Source organism: Pseudophryne corroboree, chromosome 1 (assembly GCF_028390025.1).
Source record: "Pseudophryne corroboree isolate aPseCor3 chromosome 1, aPseCor3.hap2, whole genome shotgun sequence".
Lineage (NCBI taxonomy): Eukaryota > Metazoa > Chordata > Amphibia > Anura > Myobatrachidae > Pseudophryne > Pseudophryne corroboree.
Window position 1 is genome coordinate 474,306,541 of NC_086444.1, and position 24,078 is coordinate 474,330,618.

Consider the following 24,078-nt stretch of genomic DNA (forward strand, 5'->3'; position numbering starts at 1 on the left):
AGGGACCTCTACCGATCAAGCCTTTAAGTACAAGGGGGTTAAGGATGAACAAATCAATACTTGAGTGGAGGTCATGTGGGACAGAAAGGTGTATGTAAGTATGTTCCAATGGATAAAGAATTCTAAGCATCATAGAGGCCAAATTGCTTAATAAGTTAAGCTATATGTTTAGAATCACTGAAGAAAGGAGGGATAAATGTTAGCATTGTGGGATCTATCCCAATACAGCATTATGCTATTATTATTATTATTATTATTATTATTATTATTATTATTATTATTATCCTTTATTTGTATAGTGTCAGAAGGCATTTGGTGCCATTGAGGGGAGTATGGAGAAGAAGATGGTTTAAGTAAGAGAAGGAAAGGCACATGAGGGGAGAAGGCCCTGCTTGTAAAGCTTACATTCTAAAGGGGAGGGGGGACAGACAGGGGTGATACAGATGGAGTAGTCAGTGAGAGTGGAACAGAGGGTTGGGATGAGAGTTGGCTGGGTTTGGTGAAGAAGTGGGTCTTGAAAATTTTGCAGTAAGTTGGAGAATCTGATAGGGAGAGGTAGAGAATTCCAGAGAAAGGGAGCAGCACGTGAAAAATCTTGGAGGTAGGAGTGGGAGGAAGTAATCAGTAGGCAGGAGAGGCGGCGTGCATTAGAAGAGCAAAGGGGATGGGTGCGAGTGTAGAGGGACATAAGGTCAAAGTAAATGAGAGTGGGTGATGGCTTTGTAAGTGAGTGTGAGTACTTTGAATTGGATTCTGAAAAGGAAGGGGAGCTAGTAAAGGGCTGTTAAGAGAGGGTAGGTGGACGTAGTACATTTGGTGAAGAAGATGAGCCGGGCAGTAGTAGTGAGGAGAGATTGAAATGGAGACAGGCATTTGTCGGGGAGGCCACAAAGGAGGAGATTACAGCAGTCTAGTCTGGAGATGACCAGTAAGCAGATAAGGGTCTCAGTGGCATCCTGGGTGAGAAAGGGTCTGATCCAGAAAATATTTTTGAGACGGAAACGACAGGTGCTGAATGTGGGATTTGAAGGAGAGGCAACAGTCAAAGATTACTCCAAGACATCGCACTTCAGGGGGGGGGGGGGGGGGGGGGGGGGCTAGAGGGGATAGCAGTGCCATCAATAGATAATTAAATTGTGCGTGGTGAGGTTGTGCGGGAGGCAGGGAAGATGACCAGCTCAGTCTTAGACATGTTGAGTTTAAGAAAGTGCTGGGACATCCATGAAGAGATAGCAGAGAGACAGTTGGAGATACGAGTGAGGAGAGCGGGGAAGAGGTCTGGGGAGGAAAGGTAGATTTGAGTATCATCAGCATAGAGATGATATTGTGAGGGCAGTTTCAGTGGAGTGGAGAGGACGGAAGCCAGACTGGAATGGAGCAAGCAGTGAGTAGGAGGAAAGAAAGGCAGTAAGGTGGTGTAGACAATACGCTCAAGGAGTTTGGAGGCAAAAGGGAGGAGATAGATGGGTAAGTTGTTGGAGAGAGTGTTTGGATCAAGGGTAAGTATTTTAGAATAGGGGAGACGAGTGCATACTTGCATACTTGAAGGCAGAGGGGACAGTACCAGATGAAAGGGAGAGATTAAGGAGGTTGGCAAGATGGTAGCAGGCAGAAGGAGAGAAGTAGCAGAGAAGGTGGGGGATTGGGTCATGTGGTGAGCTGGAAAGGGGGGTACAGATGAGGGCCATGACTTCCTCACCAGATACATGGGAGAAAGATAGACTTGGCTAAGAGGGATGGGGAGGGGAGGTAGGGTAGAGGAGCCTGCTGTTTGTTGATGAACACCAATATCATTCCATTCAAGTCACCATTGATAACTAAGTGACCCTGTCTCTTTTCTATATTAATGTCTTACTGATACGTGCAGAACAATTTACCAGAGTATGCATTTTCTGTTTTTAACTGCATGTTACTTTTTTTTACATTTGTACTGCTTTTATAATTTATCATTAGTGCTTAAAATAATTTAGGTAACATAAAAGAATGTCATACACACCCGATCTTCCTTTTTTGGTAACTGGTTACTTATAAGAGACTTGGTACGTCTGAGGAACATTGAAGACATTTTCAAGGCCAGTTTTTGCATGGCCTTTCTTCCTGTGGCAAGCTCCCGCTTGGTAGCATTGTGCCTTTGTCCAAGTTCTACTGGGTTTGAAAACTCCTCCTTGAATTGATTTTTGCTTCCTAAACATCCAGGCACAGCCCTAAATAGAGGTAACGAACACGTCAGCTAAGTGTTTGCAGCATTAAATTAAAGGAAAATGTATAAAAATGTATTCAATTCATTGTGGTAATCAATTTAGTTTAAGCAGTGTTTCAAAAAAGTTATAAATCTTGATCAAACAAATTGTGTACTGATCTGAAATAAATAAGAACTGCAAGAAAACTAAAAAAAAATTTCACAGCACTAACCAAAAAGTAGTGATGTGCACCGGAAATTTTTCGGGTTTTGTGTTTTGGTTTTGGATTCGGTTCCGCGGCCGTGTTTTGGATTCGGACGCGTTTTGGCAAAACCTCCCTGAAAATTTTTTGTCGGATTCCGGTGTGTTTTGGATTCGGGTGTTTTTTTACAAAAAACCCTCAAAAACAGCTTAAATCATAGAATTTGGGGGTCATTTTGATCCCATAGTATTATTAACCTCAATAACCATAATTTCCACTCATTTTCAGTCTATTCTGAACACCTCACACCTCACAATATTATTTTTAGTCCTAAAATTTGCACCGAGGTCGCTGGATGGCTAAGCTAAGCGACACAAGTGGCCGACACAAACACCTGGCCCATCTAGGAGTGGCACTGCAGTGTCAGGCAGGATGGCACTTCAAAAAAAATTGTCCCCAAACAGCACATGATGCAAAGAAAAAAAGAGGCGCACCAAGGTCGCTGTGTGACTAAGCTAAGCGACACAAGTGGCCGACACAAACACCTGGCCCATCTAGGAGTGGCACTGCAGTGTCAGACAGGATGGCACTTCAAAAAAATTGTCCCCAAACAGCACATGATGCAAAGAAAAAAAGAGGCGCACCAAGGTCGCTGTGTGACTAAGCTAAGCGACACAAGTGGCCGACACAAACACCTGGCCCATCTAGGAGTGGCACTGCAGTGTCAGGCAGGATGGCACTTCAAAAAAATTGTCCCCAAACAGCACATGATGCAAAGAAAAAAAGAGGCGCACCAAGGTCGCTGTGTGACTAAGCTAAGCGACCCAAGTGGCCGACACAAACACCTGGCCCATCTAGGAGTGGCACTGCAGTTTTCTAGCGAGAGGATTAGTGCTTCCATCCTCATGTGAATCTGAACCACTAGCCATAAACATAGGCCAGGGCCTCAGCCGTGCCGTAAATGGCATATTGGCAAATTTACGCTTCTCATCAGACGCTTTCAATTTTGATTTTTGGGTCATTTTACTGAACTTATGTTTTTTGGATTTTACATGCTCTCTACTATGACATTGGGCATCGGCCTTGGCAGACGACGTTGATGGCATTTCATCGTCTCGGCCATGACTAGTGGCAGCAGCTTCAGCACGAGGTGGAAGTGGATCTTGATCTTTCCCTATTTTAACCTCCACATTTTTGTTCTCCATTTTTTAATGTGTGGAATTATATGCCAGTATCAATAGCAATGGCCTACTACTATATATACTGCGCACAACTGAAATGCACCACAGGTATGGATGGATAGTATACTTGACGACACAGAGGTAGGTAGAGCAGTGGCCTTCCGTACCGTACTGCTATATATACTGGTGGTCACTGTCAGCAAAACTTTGCACTGTACTCCTCCTATATAATATACTGGTGGTCCGCAGTCCCCACAATAAAGCAGTGTGAGCACAGATATATGCAGCACACTGAGCACAGATATGGAGTGTTTTTCAGGCAGACAACGTATACTGGTGGTCACTGGTCAGCAAAACTCTGCACTGTACTCCTCCTATATAATACAGCTGCTCCCCAGTCCCCACAATTAAGCAGTGTGAGCACAGATATATGCAGCACACTGAGCACAGATATGGAGTGTTTTTCAGGCAGACAACGTATACTGGTGGTCACTGGTCAGCAAAACTCTGCACTGTACTCCTCCTATATAATACAGCTGCTCCCCAGTCCCCACAATTAAGCAGTGTGAGCACAGATATATGCAGCACACTGAGCACAGATATGGAGTGTTTTTCAGGCAGACAACGTATACTGGTGGTCACTGGTCAGCAAAACTCTGCACTGTACTCCTCTTATATAATACAGCTGCTCCCCAGTCCCCACAATTAAGCAGTGTGAGCACAGATATATGCAGCACACTGAGCACAGATATGGAGTGTTTTTCAGGCAGACAACGTATACTGGTGGTCACTGGTCAGCAAAACTCTGCACTGTACTCCTCCTATATAATACAGCTGCTCCCCAGTCCCCACAATTAAGCAGTGTGAGCACAGATATATGCAGCACACTGAGCACAGATATGGAGTGTTTTTTAGGCAGACAACGTATACTGGTGGTCACTGGTCAGCAAAACTCTGCACTGTACTCCTCCTATATAATACAGATGCTCCCCAGTCCCCACAATTAAGCAGTAAGCACTGCAGTAGCACAAATATTATTAATAAACGGAGAGGACGCCAGCCACGTCCTCTCCCTAACATTTCCAATGCACGAGTGAAAATGGCGGCGACGCGCGGCTGCTTATATAGAATCCGAATCTCGCGAGAATCCGACAGCGGGATGATGACGTTCGGGCGCGCTCGGATTAACCGAGCCATACGGGAGAATCCGAATATGCCTCGGACCCGTGTAAAATGGGTGAAGTTCGGGGGGGTTCGGTTTCGAGGAACCGAACCCGCTCATCACTACCAAAAAGTAATTAGAAAACAAAAAGGAGTCTGCAAGGGGAATGTCTGATTTCAGGAACCCTCTTAGTGCCCATGTACAGTATTTCTGAAAGCAAAAAATGTCACCACCACCAAATGTAAGCCAGCAGGATGTAAGTTTCTTTGATCCCCTATTTAATTAAAACAATAGTTATGTATAAACTAGCAGCATGAAGCATGGGCAGAAACACTGGGATACTTTTCTTTAACAACCCTTTGTGTGCCCGTTTCCCTCGAAACAGGGGCGGTAATTATAGATTTTAGCTAATAAGTATATATATATATATATATATATGTGTGTGTATACACACACACACATACATATATATAGCGCAAAGAATATTTAATCATCCACAGCAGTCCTTGCAGAATTGGATCTTATAGTCTACAACAATCACACACACTCTGGAATCCATTTTGTCAGCTGCCTCTGTCAGACCAACATTTTTGGTCTAGTAGGGGTGACCGAACACCAGAGGAAATGCAAGTAAAAACAGAAAGAACTTACAAACTCCACACAGACAGAATTGGACCATAACTTATATCTCTATGGACCCTGTTAGTCAGCAATGCCAACTACTGTGCCACAGAGTGCATGTTTCTAAGAAACGCTTATTTAAAATAGGATTTTAATTACCTACCGGTAAATCCTTTTCTCGTAGTCCGTAGAGCAGGGCTGGCCAAACCGGTCCTCGAGATCTACCAACGGTTCACATTTTCCAGACCACCTAGCTGGTGCACAGGTGTAGTCATTACTAATTAAGATGTTATGCATTCATTCCTAACTGACAATTCTACAGATCTCCAGGAGGCCTGGAAAACATGAACTGTTGGTAGATCTCGAGGACCGGTTTGGCCAGCCCTGCCGTAGAGGATCCTGGGGTCCATTTTAATACCATGGGGTATAGATGGGTCCTTTGGGAGTCACTGGCACTTTAAGTGCTTAATAGTGTCGGCTGGCTCCTCCCTCTATGCCCCTCCTACCAGACTCAATCTAGAAACTGTGCCCGAGGAGACGGATATACTTCGAGAGAAGGAAATACACAGATAGTGGCGAGATACACACCAGATCACACATAACAAAAGGAAAGCCAAGATAACCAACTTGAAATGATTCAGCAACGACTGAACCAACAATACTTAACCAAGTAACAATGCAGGAAAACGAAGCACTGGGCGGGCGCCCAGCATCCTCTATGGCAGGGCTGGCCAAACCGGTCCTCGAGATCTACCAACAGTTCATGTTTTCCAGGCCTCCTGGAGATCTGTAGAATTGTCAGTTAGGAATGAATGCAGCACATCTTAATTAGTAATGACTACACCTGTGCACCAGCTAGGTGGTCTGGAAAATGTGAACTGTTGGTAGATCTTGAGGACTGGTTTGGCCAGCCCTGTTCTATGGACTACAAGAAAAGGATTTACCGGTAGGTAATTAAAACCCTATTTTCTCTTACGTCCTAGAGCAGGCATTCCCAACCGCGGTCCTCAAGGCACACCAACAGTGCAGGTTTTTAGTGATATCCAGGCTTCAGCACAGATGGTTAAATCAAAATAGCTGAGGTACTAATTAAGTCACCTGTGTTCAAGCCTGGGTACTACTAAAACCAGGACTGTTAGTGTGCCTTGAGGACCGCGGCTGGGAAACACTGTCCTAGAGGATGCTGGGGTCCATTTTAGTACCATGGGGATGTACCAAAGCTCCCAGTACGGTAGGGAGAGCGCTGAGGCTCCTGCAGTACAGATTGACCAAATTTGAGGTCCTCAGAGGCCAAAGTATCAAACTTGTAGAACTTAGCAAACATGTTCGACCCTGACCAAGTAGCTGCACGGCAAAGCTGTAAAGCCAAGACACCCTGGTCAGCCGCCCAGGAAGAACCCACTTTACGAGTAGAGTGGGCCTTAACAGATGTTGGACACGGCAAACCTGCCGTAGAATAAGCATGCTGGATAATAAACTTGATCCAGCGAGAAATCGTCTGCTTAGAAGAAGGACACCCAACCTTGTTGGAATCATAAAGGACAAACAGAGCGTCTGACTTCCTGTGACGAGAAGTTCTCTTCACATATATTTTCAAAGCCCTCACAACATGCAAGGACTTTGAAGTAATTGTCAGTAGCCACTGGCACTACAATAGGTTGGTTGATATGAAAAGCTGACACAACCTTGGGAAGAAATTGCTGACATGTTCTGAGTTCAGCTCTATCTTCATGGAAAATCAAGTATGGACTCTTGCATGACAATGCCCCAAACTCTGACACACGTCTAGCAGATGCCAATGCCAATAGTGTGACCGCCTTCCAAGTAAGAAATTTGACGTCCACCTCCTGTAAAGGCTCGAACCAATCCGATTGCAGGAACTGCAGCACCACATTAAGATCCCAAGGTGCCGTGGGAGGCACAAAGGGAGGTTGGATGTGCAGAACCCCTTTCAAGAACGTCTGAACCTCAGGGAGAGCAGCCAATTGTTTCTGGAAGAAAATGGACAAGGCCAAAATCTGGACTTTAATGGAGCCCAAGCGTAGGCCCACATCCACACCTGCTTGTAGAAAGAGGAGAAACTGTCCCAGTTGAAACTCCACTGTAGGAAACTTCTTGGATTCACACCAAGACACATACTTTTTCCAAATACGATGGTAATGTTTAGACGTTACTCCCTTCCTAGCCTCTATCAGGGTAGGAATTACCTTTTTCAGAATGCCCTTCCAAGCTAAGATCTGGCGTTCAACTTCCATGCCGTCAAACGTAGCCGCGGTAAGTCTTAATAAGCGAACGGCCCCTGTTGAAGAAGGTCCTCGCGAAGAGGAAGAGGCCTCGGATCCTCCAGGAGTAATTGCAGAAGATCCGCATACCAAGCCCTTCTTGGCCAGTCCAGAGCAATGAGGATCGCCTGAACTCTTGTTCTTTTTATTAGTTTGAGAATCCTTGGGATGAGTGGAAGAGGAGGGAACACATACACTGAGTAGAACACCCACGGAGTTACCAGTGCGTCCACCGCCACTGCTTGCGGGTCTCTCGACCTGGAACAGTACCTCCGAAGCATCTTGCTGAGACGGGAGGCCATCATGTCTATTTGAGGTACACCCCAAAGACTATCACCTCTTTGAACACCTCCGGATGGAGGCCCCATTCTCCTGGATGGAGATCGTGTCTGCTGAGGAAGTCTGCTTCCCAGTTGTCCACTCCCGGAATGAAGATTGCTGACAGCGCTACTGCGTGCTTTTCTGCCCAGAGGAGGATTCTTGTTACCTCTGACATTGCCACTCTGCTCTTCGTTCCGCCCTGACGGTTTTTATTGACACTGCCGTTACATTGTCCGACTGAACCTGAATGGCCTGATATTGCAGAAGATGTGCCGCTTGTAGAAGACCGTTGTATACGGCCCTTAGTTCCAGAATGTTTATCGGAAGGATGGATTCCAGACTTGACCACTTTCCTTGGAAGTTTTTCCCTTGGGTGACTGCTCCCCAACCTCTGAGACTTGCATCCGTGGTTAGAAGGATCCAATTCTGAATCCCGAACCTGCGGCCCTCGAGAAGGTGAGAAGTTTGCAGCCAGCAGAGAAGTGAAATTATGGCTTTCGGCGACAGGCGTATCCGCTGGTGCATGCGAAGATGTGGTCCCCGACCATTTGTCCAGTAGATCCAGTTGGAAGGACCCTGCATGGAATCTTCCGTACAGTAGAGCCTCGTAGGAGGTAACCATCTTCCCCAGAAGGCGAATGCACTGATAAACCGATAACCGGGCAGGCTTCAGGACATCCCGGACCATTGATTGGATCACCAACTTTTTCTCCACCGGTAGGAACACCCTCTGCACTTCCGTGTCGAGAGTTATCCCCAGGAAGGGCAGCCTCCTTGTCAGCTCCAAATGTGACTTTGGAAGGTCCAGGATCCACCCATGATCCTGGAGTAGTCGAGTTGAAAGAGCAATGCTCTGTAACAGCTTCTCCCTGGAAGATGCTTCTATCAGCAGATTGTCCAGATATGGAATTATGTTCACTCCCTGCTTGCGGAGGAGTAGCATCATCTCTGCCATGACCTTGGTAAACACCCTCGGTGCTGTGGAGAAGCCAAATGGCAGTGCCTGGAATTGATAGTGACAGTCCAGTAGCGCAAATCTTAGATAAGCCTGGTGAGGCGGCCATATCGGAACATGAAAGTATGCATCCTTGATATCCAGGGATACCAGGAATTCCCCCTCCTCCAGACCTGAGATCACAGTTCTCAGAAACTCCATCTTGAATTTTAATTCCCTCAAGCAGGGGTTCAAGGACTTTAGGTTTAATATAGGTCTTACTGAACCGTCCGGTTTCGGTACCACAAACAGGTTTGAGTAATAACCCTTGTGTTTTAGATGAGGTGGAACTGGAACAATAACAGTTGTTTGAACCAATTTTTGAATGGCTTCCTGTAGGATAGCACTTTCTGTCAGCGAAGCTGGTAAGCCTGATTTGAAGAATCTGTGAGGTGGGAGTTCTTGAAACTCCAGTCTGTACCCCTGGGCAACAATCTCTTTTACCCAGGGGTCCGGGCATGATGACGCCCAGATGTGACTGAAATTTTTTAGTCATGCTCCCACCTGCCTGATCACAAGGCTGGGAGGTCCACCGTCATGCTGAAGATTTTGAGGAAGCAGAACCTGGTTTCTGTTCCTGAGAACCTGTCGGTGCAGGTTTTCTGGATTTTCCCCGACCATCCCTAAAGAAAGTGGAAGGGGGTTAGGAATTTTTAACTTTTGTGGTCCGAAAGGACTGCAGTGTAGACGTAGGATAAGATTTCCTAGTCGGTGGTGTCGCTGAGGGAAGAAAGGGTGACTTACTCGCAGTTGCCGTGGAGATCCACGCATCCAATGCATCCCCAAACAGAGACCTGTGAAGGGTAGGTTCTCCACACTTTTCTTGGATTCCGCATCCGCAGTCCATTGGCGTAGCCAGAGTCCCCTGCGCGCCGAGACCGCCATGGAAGTAGCCCTCGCGTTCAGCATGCCAAGGTCCTTCATGGACTCCACCATGAAACCTGCAGAATCCTGTATGTGACGCAAAAGTAATTCAATGTCACGCCTATCCATAGTATCCAAGTCCTGTAGTAATGTGCCTGACCACTTTACTATGGCTTTAGAAATTCACGCACAAGCAATAGTGGGCCGCAAACAACGCCAGTAGCTGTGTATAGTGATTTGAGCGTAGTCTCAATCTTATGGTCAGCCGGCTCTTTAAAGGCAGTTGAACCAGGGACAGGTAAAACTACCTTTTTAGACAATCTAGATACAGAAGCGTCTACTATAGGTGGGTTTCCCACTTTTTTCTGTTCTCTTCAGGGAAAGGGAAAGCAATGAGAATTCTTTTAGGGATCTGGAATTTTTTCTCTGGGTTCTCCTAGGATTTTTCAAATAAAGAGTTTAACTCTTTAGAAGCAGGGAAGGTAAGCGAGGATTTCTTATTTTGGTAAAATAAGATTCCTCTGCCTGCTCAGGAACCTTCTTCGAAATATATAAAACATCCCTAATGGCTTCAATCATCAGCTGCACCCCTTTTGCAAGGGATGCATCACCCCCCTGCATATCCCCATCACCGTTCCGGTATCAGTGTCAACTTGCATAAACTGGGCAAGTGTACGTTTTTTCGGGTATGTAGGTGGGGTTTTAGATAAAGTAGCGGGAGCTGAATACTTCAAACCCTCTACAGATTTTCTCAAAAACTGCGTCTCATTCTCAGTATGTGACATCCTTGCTGAAATCTGGGATATCATTCCCCTTAAAGAATCCACCCATGGGGGTTTGGATTCAGGAGGCTGGGAAAGCAAATTGCAGTCCTGAGTACATGGAATTGACTCTTCAGGAGAAGATACACATTCTGCAGCACAGGACACAGCGTCCTTAGACATGGTAATGTGGATACACACACACACAGCTTCCCCCAGAGTACCTTCAGAGAGTCACAGAGAAAAAGGAGCCAGACACACAGCGCCCCTGTAGGCAGTTATTATGATAAAAGCCTGGCGCTGACTAATTAACCTTAATAGGCTAACTAGTACTATATCACCCTCCCCCCATGTCTGTAACACCCTAGTACCGCAGACGTATTGCTGGAGTTATGTGGAGGGCAGCTCTCCCTGTCAGCGTTCTATTCCTATGATCTGCAGGGAGAAAATGGCGCTGGTGAGTGCTGGATCCACCCCGAGGAGAAGCCCCACCCCTTGTAATGGCGCGTGGCTTCCCACACTAATTGTTTATACTGGCCTGAGGAATTAGGTGCTAACAGCAGGGATTAGCCCCTGTTAGCTGTGTGACCAGTATGGGTATTCGCGCTGGCTCAGGACGCCCCTCAAAGTGCCTACACAGTGTGCACGCTGAGCCTTCCTGGAGCGCAGGGCCACCAGCGCTGTACTCACCACTCTTCATTCTTCTGGCTCTGTTAGGGGGTGGCGGCCGTGCTGCGGGAGTGAGCGGTCGCCTCATGGGCTTGCGATCAGCACCCACAGGAGCTCAGTGTCCCGTCAGCGGAGATAGAGAACCATTAACTTCAAGAGTTGGTTCCTACTTCCCCCCTAAGTCCCACGAAGCAGGGAGGATGTTGCTAGCAGCCTTCCTGTGCCTAACAACTCTTAGAAAACAACAAAATTAGAAAAACTCCTAGGAGCTCCCCTAGCTGTGACCGGCTCCTCCGGGCACATTTTCTAAACTGAGTCTGGTAGAAGGGTCATAGAGGGAGGAGCCAGCCCACATTATTAAACTCTTAAAGTGCCAGTGGCTACCAAAAGGACCCGTCTATACACCATGGTACTAAAATGGACTCCAGCATCCTCTAGGACCTAACAGAAATATTTGTGATTGCTATCATATATTATATAACATGATTAAATGTCCATCTTGCACAGGCGCACTGAAAGCTGGAGGTCCTTAGATTGCCTTAGAGGTTGCCTTAGAATAGGCAACTGAACCTGAAGTCAGGAATTTGACTCTAATGGAACTGTATGTTTTTTGTCCTATATATCTAGGGAGGAAAATGCTGCAACTGTCCTCTGAGAGATCTGGGATCCTGTTATTCATACCCCTTTTCCACTAACGAGCACGGGTCGCAGCCGGGAGCCTGACACGGGAGCTGCCCCCTGCTGCGACCCGTGCTCGGTCCCTTTCCCATTAGCAGTCACAACCCGGCAAATGCCGGGTTGGTGACGCTTCTAGTGACACGGCAGGGGCGGCGCAGGGAGATCACATGATCTCCCAGCGCCGCCTTCCCTATGCACTGTGAACGGGAGCCGTGTCACCTCGACACGGCTCCCGTTCACACTAGACAGCTAGCCGGGTTGAACACGTGTTCAACCCGGCTAGCTACCAGGGTAGGATTCCCGGATCACTTGATCCGGGTTTACCCTTTTCCACTAGCAAAAAACACGGGTAAATGCGCGCCCCCGTGCATTTACCCGTGTTTTTTGAGCTAGTGGAAAAGGGGTATCAGTCACACACCACTACATTTGATACATTTAATGCTGTATGCTTTTGGATTATTTTCAGAGTATATATTCCTCTTGGATTTATTATACTGTCGAAGAATTGTTTATATTTTATCTGTGCTCTTGCATTTGTTTGCTGGTAAGCTGTGTTTTCTCCCCCAATCAATGTTGTGCCAAATAAAACTAGGAAGAACCCATTAGATACTAGTTCTAAAATGAATTGTAGCCATGACACCATTTGCATTAATGAGTATGGGTCCACCTTGACAACTATGGGGTATATGCAATTCACGGCGAATCGCGGCAAATTATCGCCGTTTTTTAATTCGACACAATTCGACAGGTGAATTCCGGCAGGTGGCTGCCGGAATTCACCATATTCAATGAAAAACGGATTCGACAGTCCCGCGGGCGAAAATCGTCCGATTTGCCGGATTTTGCCGCGATTTTAAAAAACGGGAAAAAACGGGAAAAACACGAAAAAAAATGGCGTGGGGTCCCCCCTCCAAAGCATAACCAGCCTCGGGCTCTTCGAGCTGGTCCTGGTTCTAAAAATGCGGGTAAAAATTGGGCAGGGGATCCCCCGTATTTTTAAAACCAGCACCGGGCTCTGCGCCTGGTGCTGGTGCAAAAAATACGGGGGACAAAAAGAGTAGGGGTCCCCCGTATTTTTCACACCAGCATCGGGCTCCACTAGCTGGACAGATAATGCCACAGCCGGGGGTCACTTTTATACAGTGCCCTGCGCGCCGTGGCATTAAATATCCAACTAGTCACCCCTGGCCGGGGTACCCTGGGGGAGTGGGGACCCCTTCAATCAAGGGGTCCGTCCCCCCAGCCACCCAAGGGCCAGGGGTGAAGCCCGAGGCTGTCCCCCCCATCCAATGGCTGCGGATGGGAGGCTGATAGCCTTGTGAAAAATGACAAGAATATTGTTTTTTCCAGGAGTACTACAAGTCCCAGCAAGCCTCCCCCGCAAGCTGGTACTTGGAGAACCACAAGTACCAGCATGCGGGAGAAAAACGGGCCCGCTGGTACCTGTAGTACTACTGGGAAAAAAATACCCAAATAAAAACAGGACACACACACCTTGAGAGTAAAACTTTATTACACACCTGCCGACTGTTGACACGCCGACTGCCACAGTCTCCGACGATCCGGGGTACCTGTGAAAAAAATGATACTCACCTCAATCCAGTGTCCGGGAGATAATCCACGTACTTGTTAAAAAAAAAAATGAACACCCGTACCATGCCGGACTGAAAGGGGTCCCATGCTTACACATCAGACCCCTTTCCCCGAATGCCGGGACACCACGTGACTCCTGTCACTGAAGTCCCTTCAGCCAATCAGGAAGCGCTAGCTCCGTGGCGCTCACCTGATTGGCTGTGCGCTGTCTGAGCTGTCAGACAGCGCATCGCAAAGCCTCTCCATTACTTGCAATGGTGGGAACTTTGCCGTCTGCGGGGGGTTACCCGCGGTGAGCCGCTGACCGGCGGGTGACCTCACCGCTAGCCGCAAAGTTCCCACCATTGAATATAATGGAGGGCGCTGTGCGATGCGCTGTCTGAGTTCAGACAGCGCACAGCCAATCAGGTGAGCGCAACGAAGTTGCGCTTCCTGATTGGCTTTAGAGACCTTTCTGTGACAGCTGTCACGGAGAGGTCTGTCTGCATTCGGGGATAGGGGTCCCATGTGTCAACATGGGACCCCTTTCAGTTCGCTGGTCGGGTGTCCGGTTTTTTATTTTGCCAAGTACGTGGATTTATCTCTGGACCATGGCTGAGGTGAGTATATTTATCTTTAATTTTCAGGTGCCCCTGGATTCTACTTGGAGAAGAGGACCGAAGTCGGCGTGTGAACATAGGTAAGTATGTGTGTGTCGACGTATGAAATAAAGTTTTACTTTCACGGTGTCTGTCTCCTGTTTTTATTTGGGTATTTTTTTTCAGTAGTACTACAGGTACCAGCGGGCCCGTTTTTCTCCCGCATGCTGGTACTTGTGGTTCTCCAAGTACCAGCTTGCGGGGGAGGCTTGCTGGGACTTGTAGTACTCCTGGAAAAAACAATATTCTGTCATTTTACTCCAGGCTATCAGCCTCCCATCCGCAGCCCTTGGATGGGGGGGACAGCCTCGGGCTTTACCCCTGGCCCTTGGGTGGCTGGGGGGGGGGGGGACCCCTTGATTGAAGGGGTCCCCACTCCCCCAGGGTACCCCGGCCAGGGGTGACTAGTTGGATATTTAATGCCACGGCCGCAGGGCACTGTATAAAAGTGACCCCCGGCTGTGGCATTATCTGTCCAGCTAGTGGAGCCCGATGCTGGTGTGAAAAATACGGGGGACCCCTACTCTTTTTGTCCCCCGTATTTTTTGCACCAGCACCAGGCGCAGAGCCCGGTGCTGGTTTTAAAAATACGGGGGATCCCCTGTCAAATTTTTCCCCGCATTTTTAGAACCAGGACCAGCTCGAAGAGCCCGAGGCTGGTTATGCTTTGGAGGGGGGACCCCACGCCATTTTTTTCCGGGATTTTACCATTCCATCTATAAAAAATAAAAATAAATAAAAATATTATTTTTAAAAATATATAAATAATACTTGTGCCTCCAAAAAAGACAAACCAAGTACCTAATCCCTTCTAATATAAATAGATCTGATATTACCAAGAAAAAAAAACACAAAAAAAAACATGTTTTAAATTTTTTTTATTGGTTTCACCCTCCAAAGTGTGGCGGATTGAAAATGACGAATTTGCTGTCTAAAAGCACTGCTGTCGAATTTCCAAACTTGAATTGAATACACTTTGGTCGAATTGCAGCACTTGTATCATTGCAGAAAAGTCGAATTTGCAAAAAGTCGAATTTCAAAAAGTCGAATTTTGAAAGTCCGTTTTTTTGACGGAAAGTACTGAATTGCATTGACAAATTATTTTTTTTGGCGAAAAAGTCCCGAAATTCGACAATTTCGGGAATTCGACCGCAATTGCATATACCCCTATGTCTGCTTCTAACAGATCTATAGGGTCATATATGGTCCTTTGACCTCTTCTTAATTAATTCTGTGTTGAGGGTGGGGTTAGAGGTAGAAGAGTGTAGCTGTTCTTTTGTTTTTGGGGATCTGTTGAGTTGGGGTGTGGTATACAGGGTGGGAGGAGAATGTATATTGATGGGTGTGGTTGTCTGTGTCTTAGAAATGTTTTTTGTATTTTTTATTTCTACTGTCCAGTCACTTATTTATTATATTATGGTTTTACCATACCTGGGATCTGTATTACAGCGACTGGTTTGCTGTTGGGCACTAGAGTGGACCATGGTCACCCTTTCTGTGTATATATACATTTGCTAGAAGACTGATTAATTTCAGAGCCACCTATGACCCTGGGCCTCTGTTGCAGGTACTTGAATGGTGTTTTTAGGTACTTGCTTTATTATTCGAATGTTGTATTGTTTTTAATGTATGTGTGATGCATTTTCATATAGCGCTAGTTATGTTTTACTCATATTTGATTGTTTGTGGAGAGGCTGTATTAGTTTTTCATTCAATATTATTCTCAGTATTAGCCTGATAGCTCATGCGGGAACTGGGTGCCTATATGCTATCAGGCCACTCTCCTTTTTTCATGTTGAAACTGGGATGCGGCCACTTTACCGATGCCGGAATCCCGCCCGGGTGAAATCCTGCCACTGAAAGGGACTATTCCCACTCGTGGGTGTCCACGACACCCATAGAGTGGGAATAGATCCTGTGGCGAGTGCAGCGAGCCCGCGGCGCGGCGAGCGCAGCAAGCCCGCAAGGGACTTCACTGCGCTCGCCCCCTCCGGCATCCTAAACTCCAGGATCCTGGCGATATCCCAACTGCCGTTCACCCATACCGAACCAGTTGAAACATTTGCACTGTGATCCTGTATTGTTTCTCTTGTTTGCCTATTTTTTCTTTTCATATATTTTCTGAATATGTGCTGGGACCATGCTTTCATCTGGTGCTTCCATTCTCATGCCATACTTGCTTGTTAATATCTATAAACTTTCTAATTTTTATAAATTAATGCAAGTCATTGTAAACTCGACAGGACAGGAATAAAGAACACGAGAGAACTATAAATTATAATGAGTTATCTGTGAGTGTCCTGAAACTTTCTTACCAGTTTGGTCCAGGCTTTGTGGCTGTTTAGAAGGATGTAATCAAAGCAAAAGCTTAGTCTTCCTCTTAAACTGCTCATTGTCCACTGATTAGTCCCTATCTTAGGTTTGCAGTGTCTGCTGCACTGTGTGTACTAAATAATTTACATAGTAAAATAATACCCCAATATTAGGACTGGGATGAGGCCCCGATGCCCTCCCCAGGATCTCTCATCCAAATGACCATTGCAGAATTAAAGGGATACGGACGTTAGATCGACACAGCTTAGGTCGACAGTCATTAGGTCGACATGATCAAGTCGACATGTAGTAGGTCAACAGGTCAAAATGTCGACATGAGTTTTTCGCTTTTTTTTTTCTTCACGTGGACCACAATTGGAAATGGTAAACTGTGCCGAGCGCAGCGAGGCACCTCGCGAGAATCATGGCGAGCGAAGCTCGCCATGCGATGGGAAACAGTGCACTAATTGGGGTTCCCCGTAACTTTACGAAGAAAACAACACCAAAAAAAGTCCAGAAAGCCATGTCAACTTTTTGACCTGTCGACCTAATACATGTCCACCTAAGTAGAGTCGACCCAATGACCCATACCCGAATTAAATTCTAATAATCAAAGAAGCACCCTGTCCGGTGGGGTATATAAAAAAAAATAAAAAGATTCCTGTACGATAGGATCATGGAGCATATAGTTTAAAGGACATAAGGAGACTTATGGTAAGAACTTACCTTTGTTAAATCTCTTTCTGCGAGGTACACTGGATTCCACAGAGAATAACATCAGGGGTGTAGAGTAGGATCTTGATCCGCGGCACCAACAGGCTAAAAGCATTGACTGTTCCCAAGATGCTCAGCGCCGCCTCCTCTATAACCCCGCCTCCGTGCACAGGAGCTCAGTTTTGTTAACCAGTCCAATGCAGTAGCAGGCAAAATAGACGACAGCCGTTAGTAGCCAAGTACACCACATTCTCACGACAGGAGAAGGTATCAGCGGCTAATGCCATACCAACCCAGAGAAGCTAAGTGCGTCAGGGTGGGCGCCCTGTGGAATCCAGTGTACCTCGCAGAAAGAGATTTAACAAGGGGAAGTTCTTACTATAAATCTCCTTTTCTGCAGCGGGGTACACTGGTATTCCACAGGGAATAACAATGGAGATGTCCTAAACCAGTTCCTTATGGGGTGGAACGCACTGCAGCGGGCACAAGAACCCGGCGTCCAAAGGAAGAATCCTGGGAGGCGGAAGAGTCGAAGGCATAGAACCTTATGAACGTGTTCACTGAGGACCACGTAGCCGCCTTTCACAATTGTTCAAGGGTCGCACCAAGGCGGGCCGCCCAAGAAGGTCCAACAGATTGAGTAGAATGGGCTTTGATGGTAGCAGGAGCTGGAAGGCCAGCCTGTACATAAGCATGTGCAATCACCATTCTAATCCATCTGGCCAAGGTCTGCTTGTTCGCAGGCCAGCCACGTTTGTGAAAACCAAACAGTACAAAGAGAGAATCAGACTTCCTAACGGAGGCTGTCCTCTTCACATAGATACGGAGAGCCCGTATAACATCCAAAGGCCGCTCTTTCGAGGATAAATCTGGAGAGACAAAGGCCGGAACCACAATCTCCTGGTTAAGGTGGAAAGACGACACAACCTTAGGTAGATAACCAGGGCGCGTTTGAAGAACCACCCGGTCACGGTGTAAAATCAGATAGGGGGACCTACAAGACAAAGCACCCAAAGCTGATACCCGTCTAGCAGAGGCAATAGCCAGCAGAAACAATACCTTGAGGGAAAGCCACTTAAGGTCCGCAGAGTCAAGAGGTTCAAACAGAGACTCTTGCAAAGCCTCTAGAACCCCCGACAAATCCCAAGGAGCCACAGGTGGGACATAGGGAGGTTGAATCCATAAAACACCGTGACGGTATGAACATCAGGCAGAGTCGCAATTTTTCTCTGAAACCATACCGACAAGTACCGACAAATCCTGGTAAACACAAGGGCCCTGAACAAGGAAGTCTGGTCGTTGCGGAAGCAGAAGAGGACGCTCTAGCGAGAGACCCTGTAGGTCTGAGAACCAATGCCGTCTGGGCCACGCTGGAGCTATTAGAAGAAGGATTCCCCCTTCTTGCTTGAACTTCCTCACCACTCTGGGCAGGAGTGACACTGGAGGGAACACGTGCGGCAGCCGAAAGTTCCATGGAATTGCCAGTGCGTCCCCGAATGCCGCTTGAGGATCACTTGTTCTTGCTCCGAAGACCGGAACCTTGTGATTCTGTCGAGACGCCATCAGGTCTACATCTGGTAGGCCCCACTTGTCCACTAGGAGTTGAAATATTTCTGGATGAAGGTTCCACTCTCCGGCGTGTACGTCCTGATAACTGAGGAAGTCCGCTTCCCAGTTGAGGACACCCAGAATGAACACTGCCGATATGGCTGGCAGATGGCATTCCGCCCATTGAAGAATCTTTGACACTTCCAACATTGCCATGCGGCTATTTTTAAAGTGACTGAATCCTAAAGGAGCCTCTAGATGTAAAACGTACAAAGAACTAAGGATCAACTAGGGTGGAGGTTACCAAAGGTAAAAAAAGGGCAGACTAGATGGGCCAAGTGGTTCTTATCTGCTGTCAAATATATCCCCTATCATAACTAGAGATGAGCGGGTTCGGTTCCTCGAGATCCGAACTTCACCCATTTTACACGGTTCCGAGGCAGCCTCGGATCTTCCCGCCTTGCTCGGTTAACAAGAACGCGCCAGAACGTCATCATCCCGCTGTCGGATTATCGCGAAATTCGTAATCTATATAAGGAGCCGCGCGTCGCCGCCATTTTCACCCGTGCTTTGGAGATTGAACGGAGAGGACGTGGCTGCGTTCTCTCCCTGAAAAGCTCCGTAATCTGTGCTCAGTGTGCTGAAAATATCTACGTTCTCTGCCTGAAAACGCTCCATATCTGTGCTCAGTGTGCTTCAAATATCTGATCAGTGTGCTGCATTGTGGGGACTGGGGACCACCAGTATATTATAATTATAGTAGTACAGTACAGTAGGCCATTGCTGTATCTTGCAGCTCTGTGTCACTGCAAGTATCCATTCCATATCTGTGCTGCATTTTTGTGAGCAGTATATATAGTATTACAGTGCAGCATTTTGGTGACCCAACAGTATATAGTTGTGCACAGTAGGCCATTGCTGTATCTTGCAGCTCTGTGTCACTGCACGTATCTATTCCATATCTGTGCGGCATTTTTGTGAGCAGTATATATAGTATTACAGTGCAGCATTTTGGTGACCCAACAGTATATAGTTGTGTACAGTAGGCCATTGCTGTATCTTGCAGCTCTGTGTCACTGCACGTATACATTCCATATCTGTGCGCCATTTTTGTGAGCAGTATATATAGTATTACAGTGCAGCATTTTGGTGACCAACAGTATACATATATAGTACAGTACAGTAGGCCATTGCTATTGATATATTACCGGCATATAATTCCCCACATTAAAAAATGGAGAACAAAAATGTGGAGGGTAAAATAGGGAAAGATCAAGATCCACTTCCACCTCGTGCTGAAGCTGCTGCCACTAGTCATGGCCGAGACGATGAAATGCCATCAACGTCGTCTGAGGGCCAATGTCCAATGTCATAGTAGAGAGCATGTAAAATATAAAAAACAAAAGTTCGGTAAAATGACCCAAATATCAAAATTAAAAGCATGCCATTTACGACACGGATTGGCAAGGAACGGCTGAGGCCCTGGCCTATGTTCATGGCTAGTGGTTCAGCTACACATGAGGATGGAAGAACTCATCCTCCCGCTAGAAAAATGAAAAGACTTAAGCTGGCAAAAGCACAGCAAAGAACTGTGCGTTCTTCTAAATCACAAATCCCCAAGGAGAGTCCAATTGTGTCGGTTGCTATGCCTGACCTTCCCAACACTGGACGGGAAGAGGTGGCGCCTTCCACCATTTGCACGCCCCCTGCAAGTGCTGGAAGGAGCAACCGCAGTCCAGTTCCTGATAGTCAAATTGAAGATGTCACTGTTGAAGTACACCAGGATGAGGATATGGGTGTTGCTGGCGCTGAGGAGGATTCTGATGGTGAGGTGGTTTGTTGAAGTCAGGCACCGGAGAGACACCTGTTGTCCGTGGGATGAATAAGGCCATTGACATGCCTGGTCAAATTACAAAAAAAAATCACCTCTTCAGTGTGGAATTATTTTAACAGAAATGCTGACAACAGGTGTCAAGCCGTGTGTTGCTTTTGTTAAGCTGTAATAAGTAGGGGTAAGGACGTTAACCACCTAGGAACATCCTCCCATATACATCACCTGGAGCGCATTCATCAGAAGTCATTGGCAAGTTCAAAAACTTTGGGTGACAGCGTAAGCAGTCCACTGACACCTAACTCCCTTCCTCTTGTAACCAAGCTCCTGCAAACCACACCACAAACTCACACAGTGTCAATTTCCTCATTAGACAGGAAAACCAATAGTCCTGCAGGCCATGTCACTGGCAAGTCTGACGAGTCCTCTCCTGCTTGGGATTCCTCCGATGCATCCTTGAGTGTAACGCCTACTGCTGCTGGCGCTGCTGTTGTTGCTGCTTGGAGTCGATCGTCATCCCAGAGGGGAAGTCGGAAGACCACTTGTACTACTTCCAGTAAGCAATTGACTGTCCAACAGTCCTTGGCGAGGAAGATGAAATATCACAGCAGTCACCCTGCTGCAAAGCGGATAACTCAGGTCTTGGCAGCTGCGTTGGTGTTAAACGTGTGCCCGGTATCCACCGTTAATTCACAGGGAATTAGAGAATTGTTTAAGGTACTGTGTCCCCGGTACCAAATACCATCTAGGTTCCGTTTCTCTAGGCAGGCGATACCGAGAATGTACACAGACGTCAGAAAAAGACTCACCAGTGACCTAAAAAATGCAGTTGTACCCAATGTCCACTTAACCACGGACATGTGGACAAGTGGAGCAGGGCAGACTCAGGACTATATGACTGTAACAGCCCACTGGGTAGATGTATTGCCTCCCGCAGTAAGAACAGCAGCGGTGGCACCAGTAGCAGCATCTCGCAAACGCCAAATCGTTCCTAGGCAGGCTACGCTTTGTATCACCGCTTTTCATAAGAGGCACATAGCTGACAACCTCTTACGGAAACTGAGGAACATCATCGCAGAATGGCTTACCCCAATTGGACTCTCCTGGGGATTTGTGACATCGGACAACGCCACCAATATTGTGCGTGCATTACATGTGGGCAAATTCCAGCACGTCCCATGTTTTGCACATACATTGAATTTGGTGGTGCAGAATTTTTTTAAAAACGACAGGGGCGTGCAAGAGATGCTGTCGGTAGCCCGAAGAATTGCGGGCCACTTTCGGCATTCAGCCACCGCGTTCCGAAGACTGGAGCACCAGCAAACACTCCTGAACCTGCCCCGCCATCATCTGAAGCAAGAGGTGGTAACGAGGTGGAATTCAACCCTCTATATGCTTCAGAGGATGGAGGAGCAGCAAAAGGCCATTCAAGCCTATACAGCTACCTACGATATAGGCAAAGGAGGGGGAATGCACCTGACTCAAGCGCAGTGGAGAATGATTTCAACGTTGTGCAAGGTTCTGCAACCCTTTGAACTTGCCACACGTGAAGTCAGTTCAGAGACTGCCAGCCTGAGTCAGGTCATTCCCCTCATCAGGCTTTTGCAGAAGAAGCTGGAGAGATTGAAGGAGGAGTTAAAACGGAGTGATTCCGCTAGGCATGTGGGACTTGTGGATGGAGCCCTTAATTCGCTTAACCAGGATTCACGGGTGGTCAATCTGTTGAAATCAGAGCACTACATTTTGGCCACCGTGCTCGATCCTAGGTTTAAAGCCTACGTTGTATCTCTCTTTCCGGCAGACACAATTCTGCAGATGTTCAAAGACCTGCTGGTGAGAAAATTGTCAACTCAAGCGGAACGTGACCCGTCAACAGCTCCTCCTTCACATTCTCCCGCAACTGGGGCTGCGAGGAAAAGGCTAAGAATTCCGAGCCCACCCGCTGGCGGTGATGCAGGGCAGTCTGGAGCGAGTGCTGACATCTGGTCCGGACTGAAGGACCTGCCAACGATTACTGACATGTCGTCTACTGTCACTGCATATGATTCTGTCACCATTGAAAGAATGGTGGAGGATTATATGAGTGACCGCATCCAAGTAGGCACGTCAGACAGTCCGTACGTATACTGGCAGGAAAAAGAGGCAATTTGGAGGCCCTTGCACAAACTGGCTTTATTTTACCTAAGTTGCCCCCCCCTCCAGTGTGTACTCCGAAAGAGTGTTTAGTGCAGCCGGCCACCTTGTCAGCAATTGGCGTACGAGGTTACTTCCAGAAAATATGGAGAAGATGATGTTCATCAAAATGAATTATAATCAATTCCTCCGTGGAGACATTCACCATCAATTGCCTCCAGAAAGTACACAGGGACCTGAGATGGTGGATTCCAGTGGGGACGAATTAATAATCTGTGAGGAGGGGGATGTACACAGTGAAAGGGGTGAGGAATCGGACGATGAGGAGGAGGTGGACATCTTGCCTCTGTAGAGCCAGTTTGTGCAAGGAGAGATTGATTGCTTCTTTTTTGGTGGGGGCCCAAACCAACCAGTCATTTCAGCCACAGTCGTGTGGCAGACCCTGTCACTGAAATGATGGGTTTGTTAAAGTGTGCATGTCCTGTTTATACAACATAAGGGTGGGTGGGAGGGCCCAAGGACAATTCCATCTTGCACTTCTTTTTTCTTTATTTTATCTTTGCATCATGTGATATTTAGGGCCAATTTTTTTTAGTGCCATCCTGTCTGACACTGCAGTGCCACTCCTAGATGGGCCAGGTGTTTGTGCCGGCCACTTGGGTCGCTTAGCTTAGTCATCCAGCGACCTCGGTGCAAATTTTAGGACTAAAAATAATATTGTGAGGTGTGAGGTATTCAGAATAGACTGGAAATTAGGTTAATAATACTATGGGATTAAAATGACCCCCAAATTCTATGATTTAAGCTGTTTTTGAGGGTTGTTTGAAAAAAAACACCCGAATCCAAAACACACCCGAATCCGACAAAAAATTTTCAGGGATGTTTTGCCAAAACGTGTCCGAATCCAAAACATGGCCGCGGAACCGAATCCAAAACCAAAACACAAAAAATGTCCGGTGCACATCTGTATATAGCAGACATTTACTTATTAGATTGGCTATACAGATGTGTTCTCATACACTGTTGCTCAAGTCACGCAGAAAAAACGCTCTTGCCACGGAACGTCCTGTGCGACTCTGCTACGGCAGGCATGCTTCTCACTCAAAATGCGCATTTTATTCTCATAATTAAAACTGGGGGCGGCAAAACTACATTGTTAGCTTGCACTGAAAAGTCTGATTTGCAACATTTGTATATATGTGTGCGACTGAGTCTGATGCAATCAGTCATGACTTTTTCTCATGTTCCGTTGTGCTTAATCTGTGATTTTGTACGTGTTTAAAACTAAGTGCTGTGCGAATAAAGTCACAGCCCGTCATGAGGAATATACATTAACAATCAAAACCAGCCCCTGGTTAGAAAGCATTAGATAGATACAAGAATAAGGCTCATT

The 24,078-nt window shown here is 46.8% G+C and overlaps 1 protein-coding gene across 2 annotated transcripts in view; it reads right to left on the bottom strand.

Annotated features, from left to right (window-relative positions):
* The window catches only part of ERCC6L2 (ERCC excision repair 6 like 2), a 377,041-nt gene that overhangs the window by 244,188 nt on the left and 108,775 nt on the right, over positions 1-24,078 (bottom strand). For both annotated transcript variants that reach the window (XM_063913746.1, XM_063913745.1), the window contains one exon: positions 1,997-2,204. In XM_063913746.1, coding sequence (XP_063769816.1) covers positions 1,997-2,204 — 208 coding nt within the window. The remainder of the gene's footprint in view (positions 1-1,996; positions 2,205-24,078) is intronic.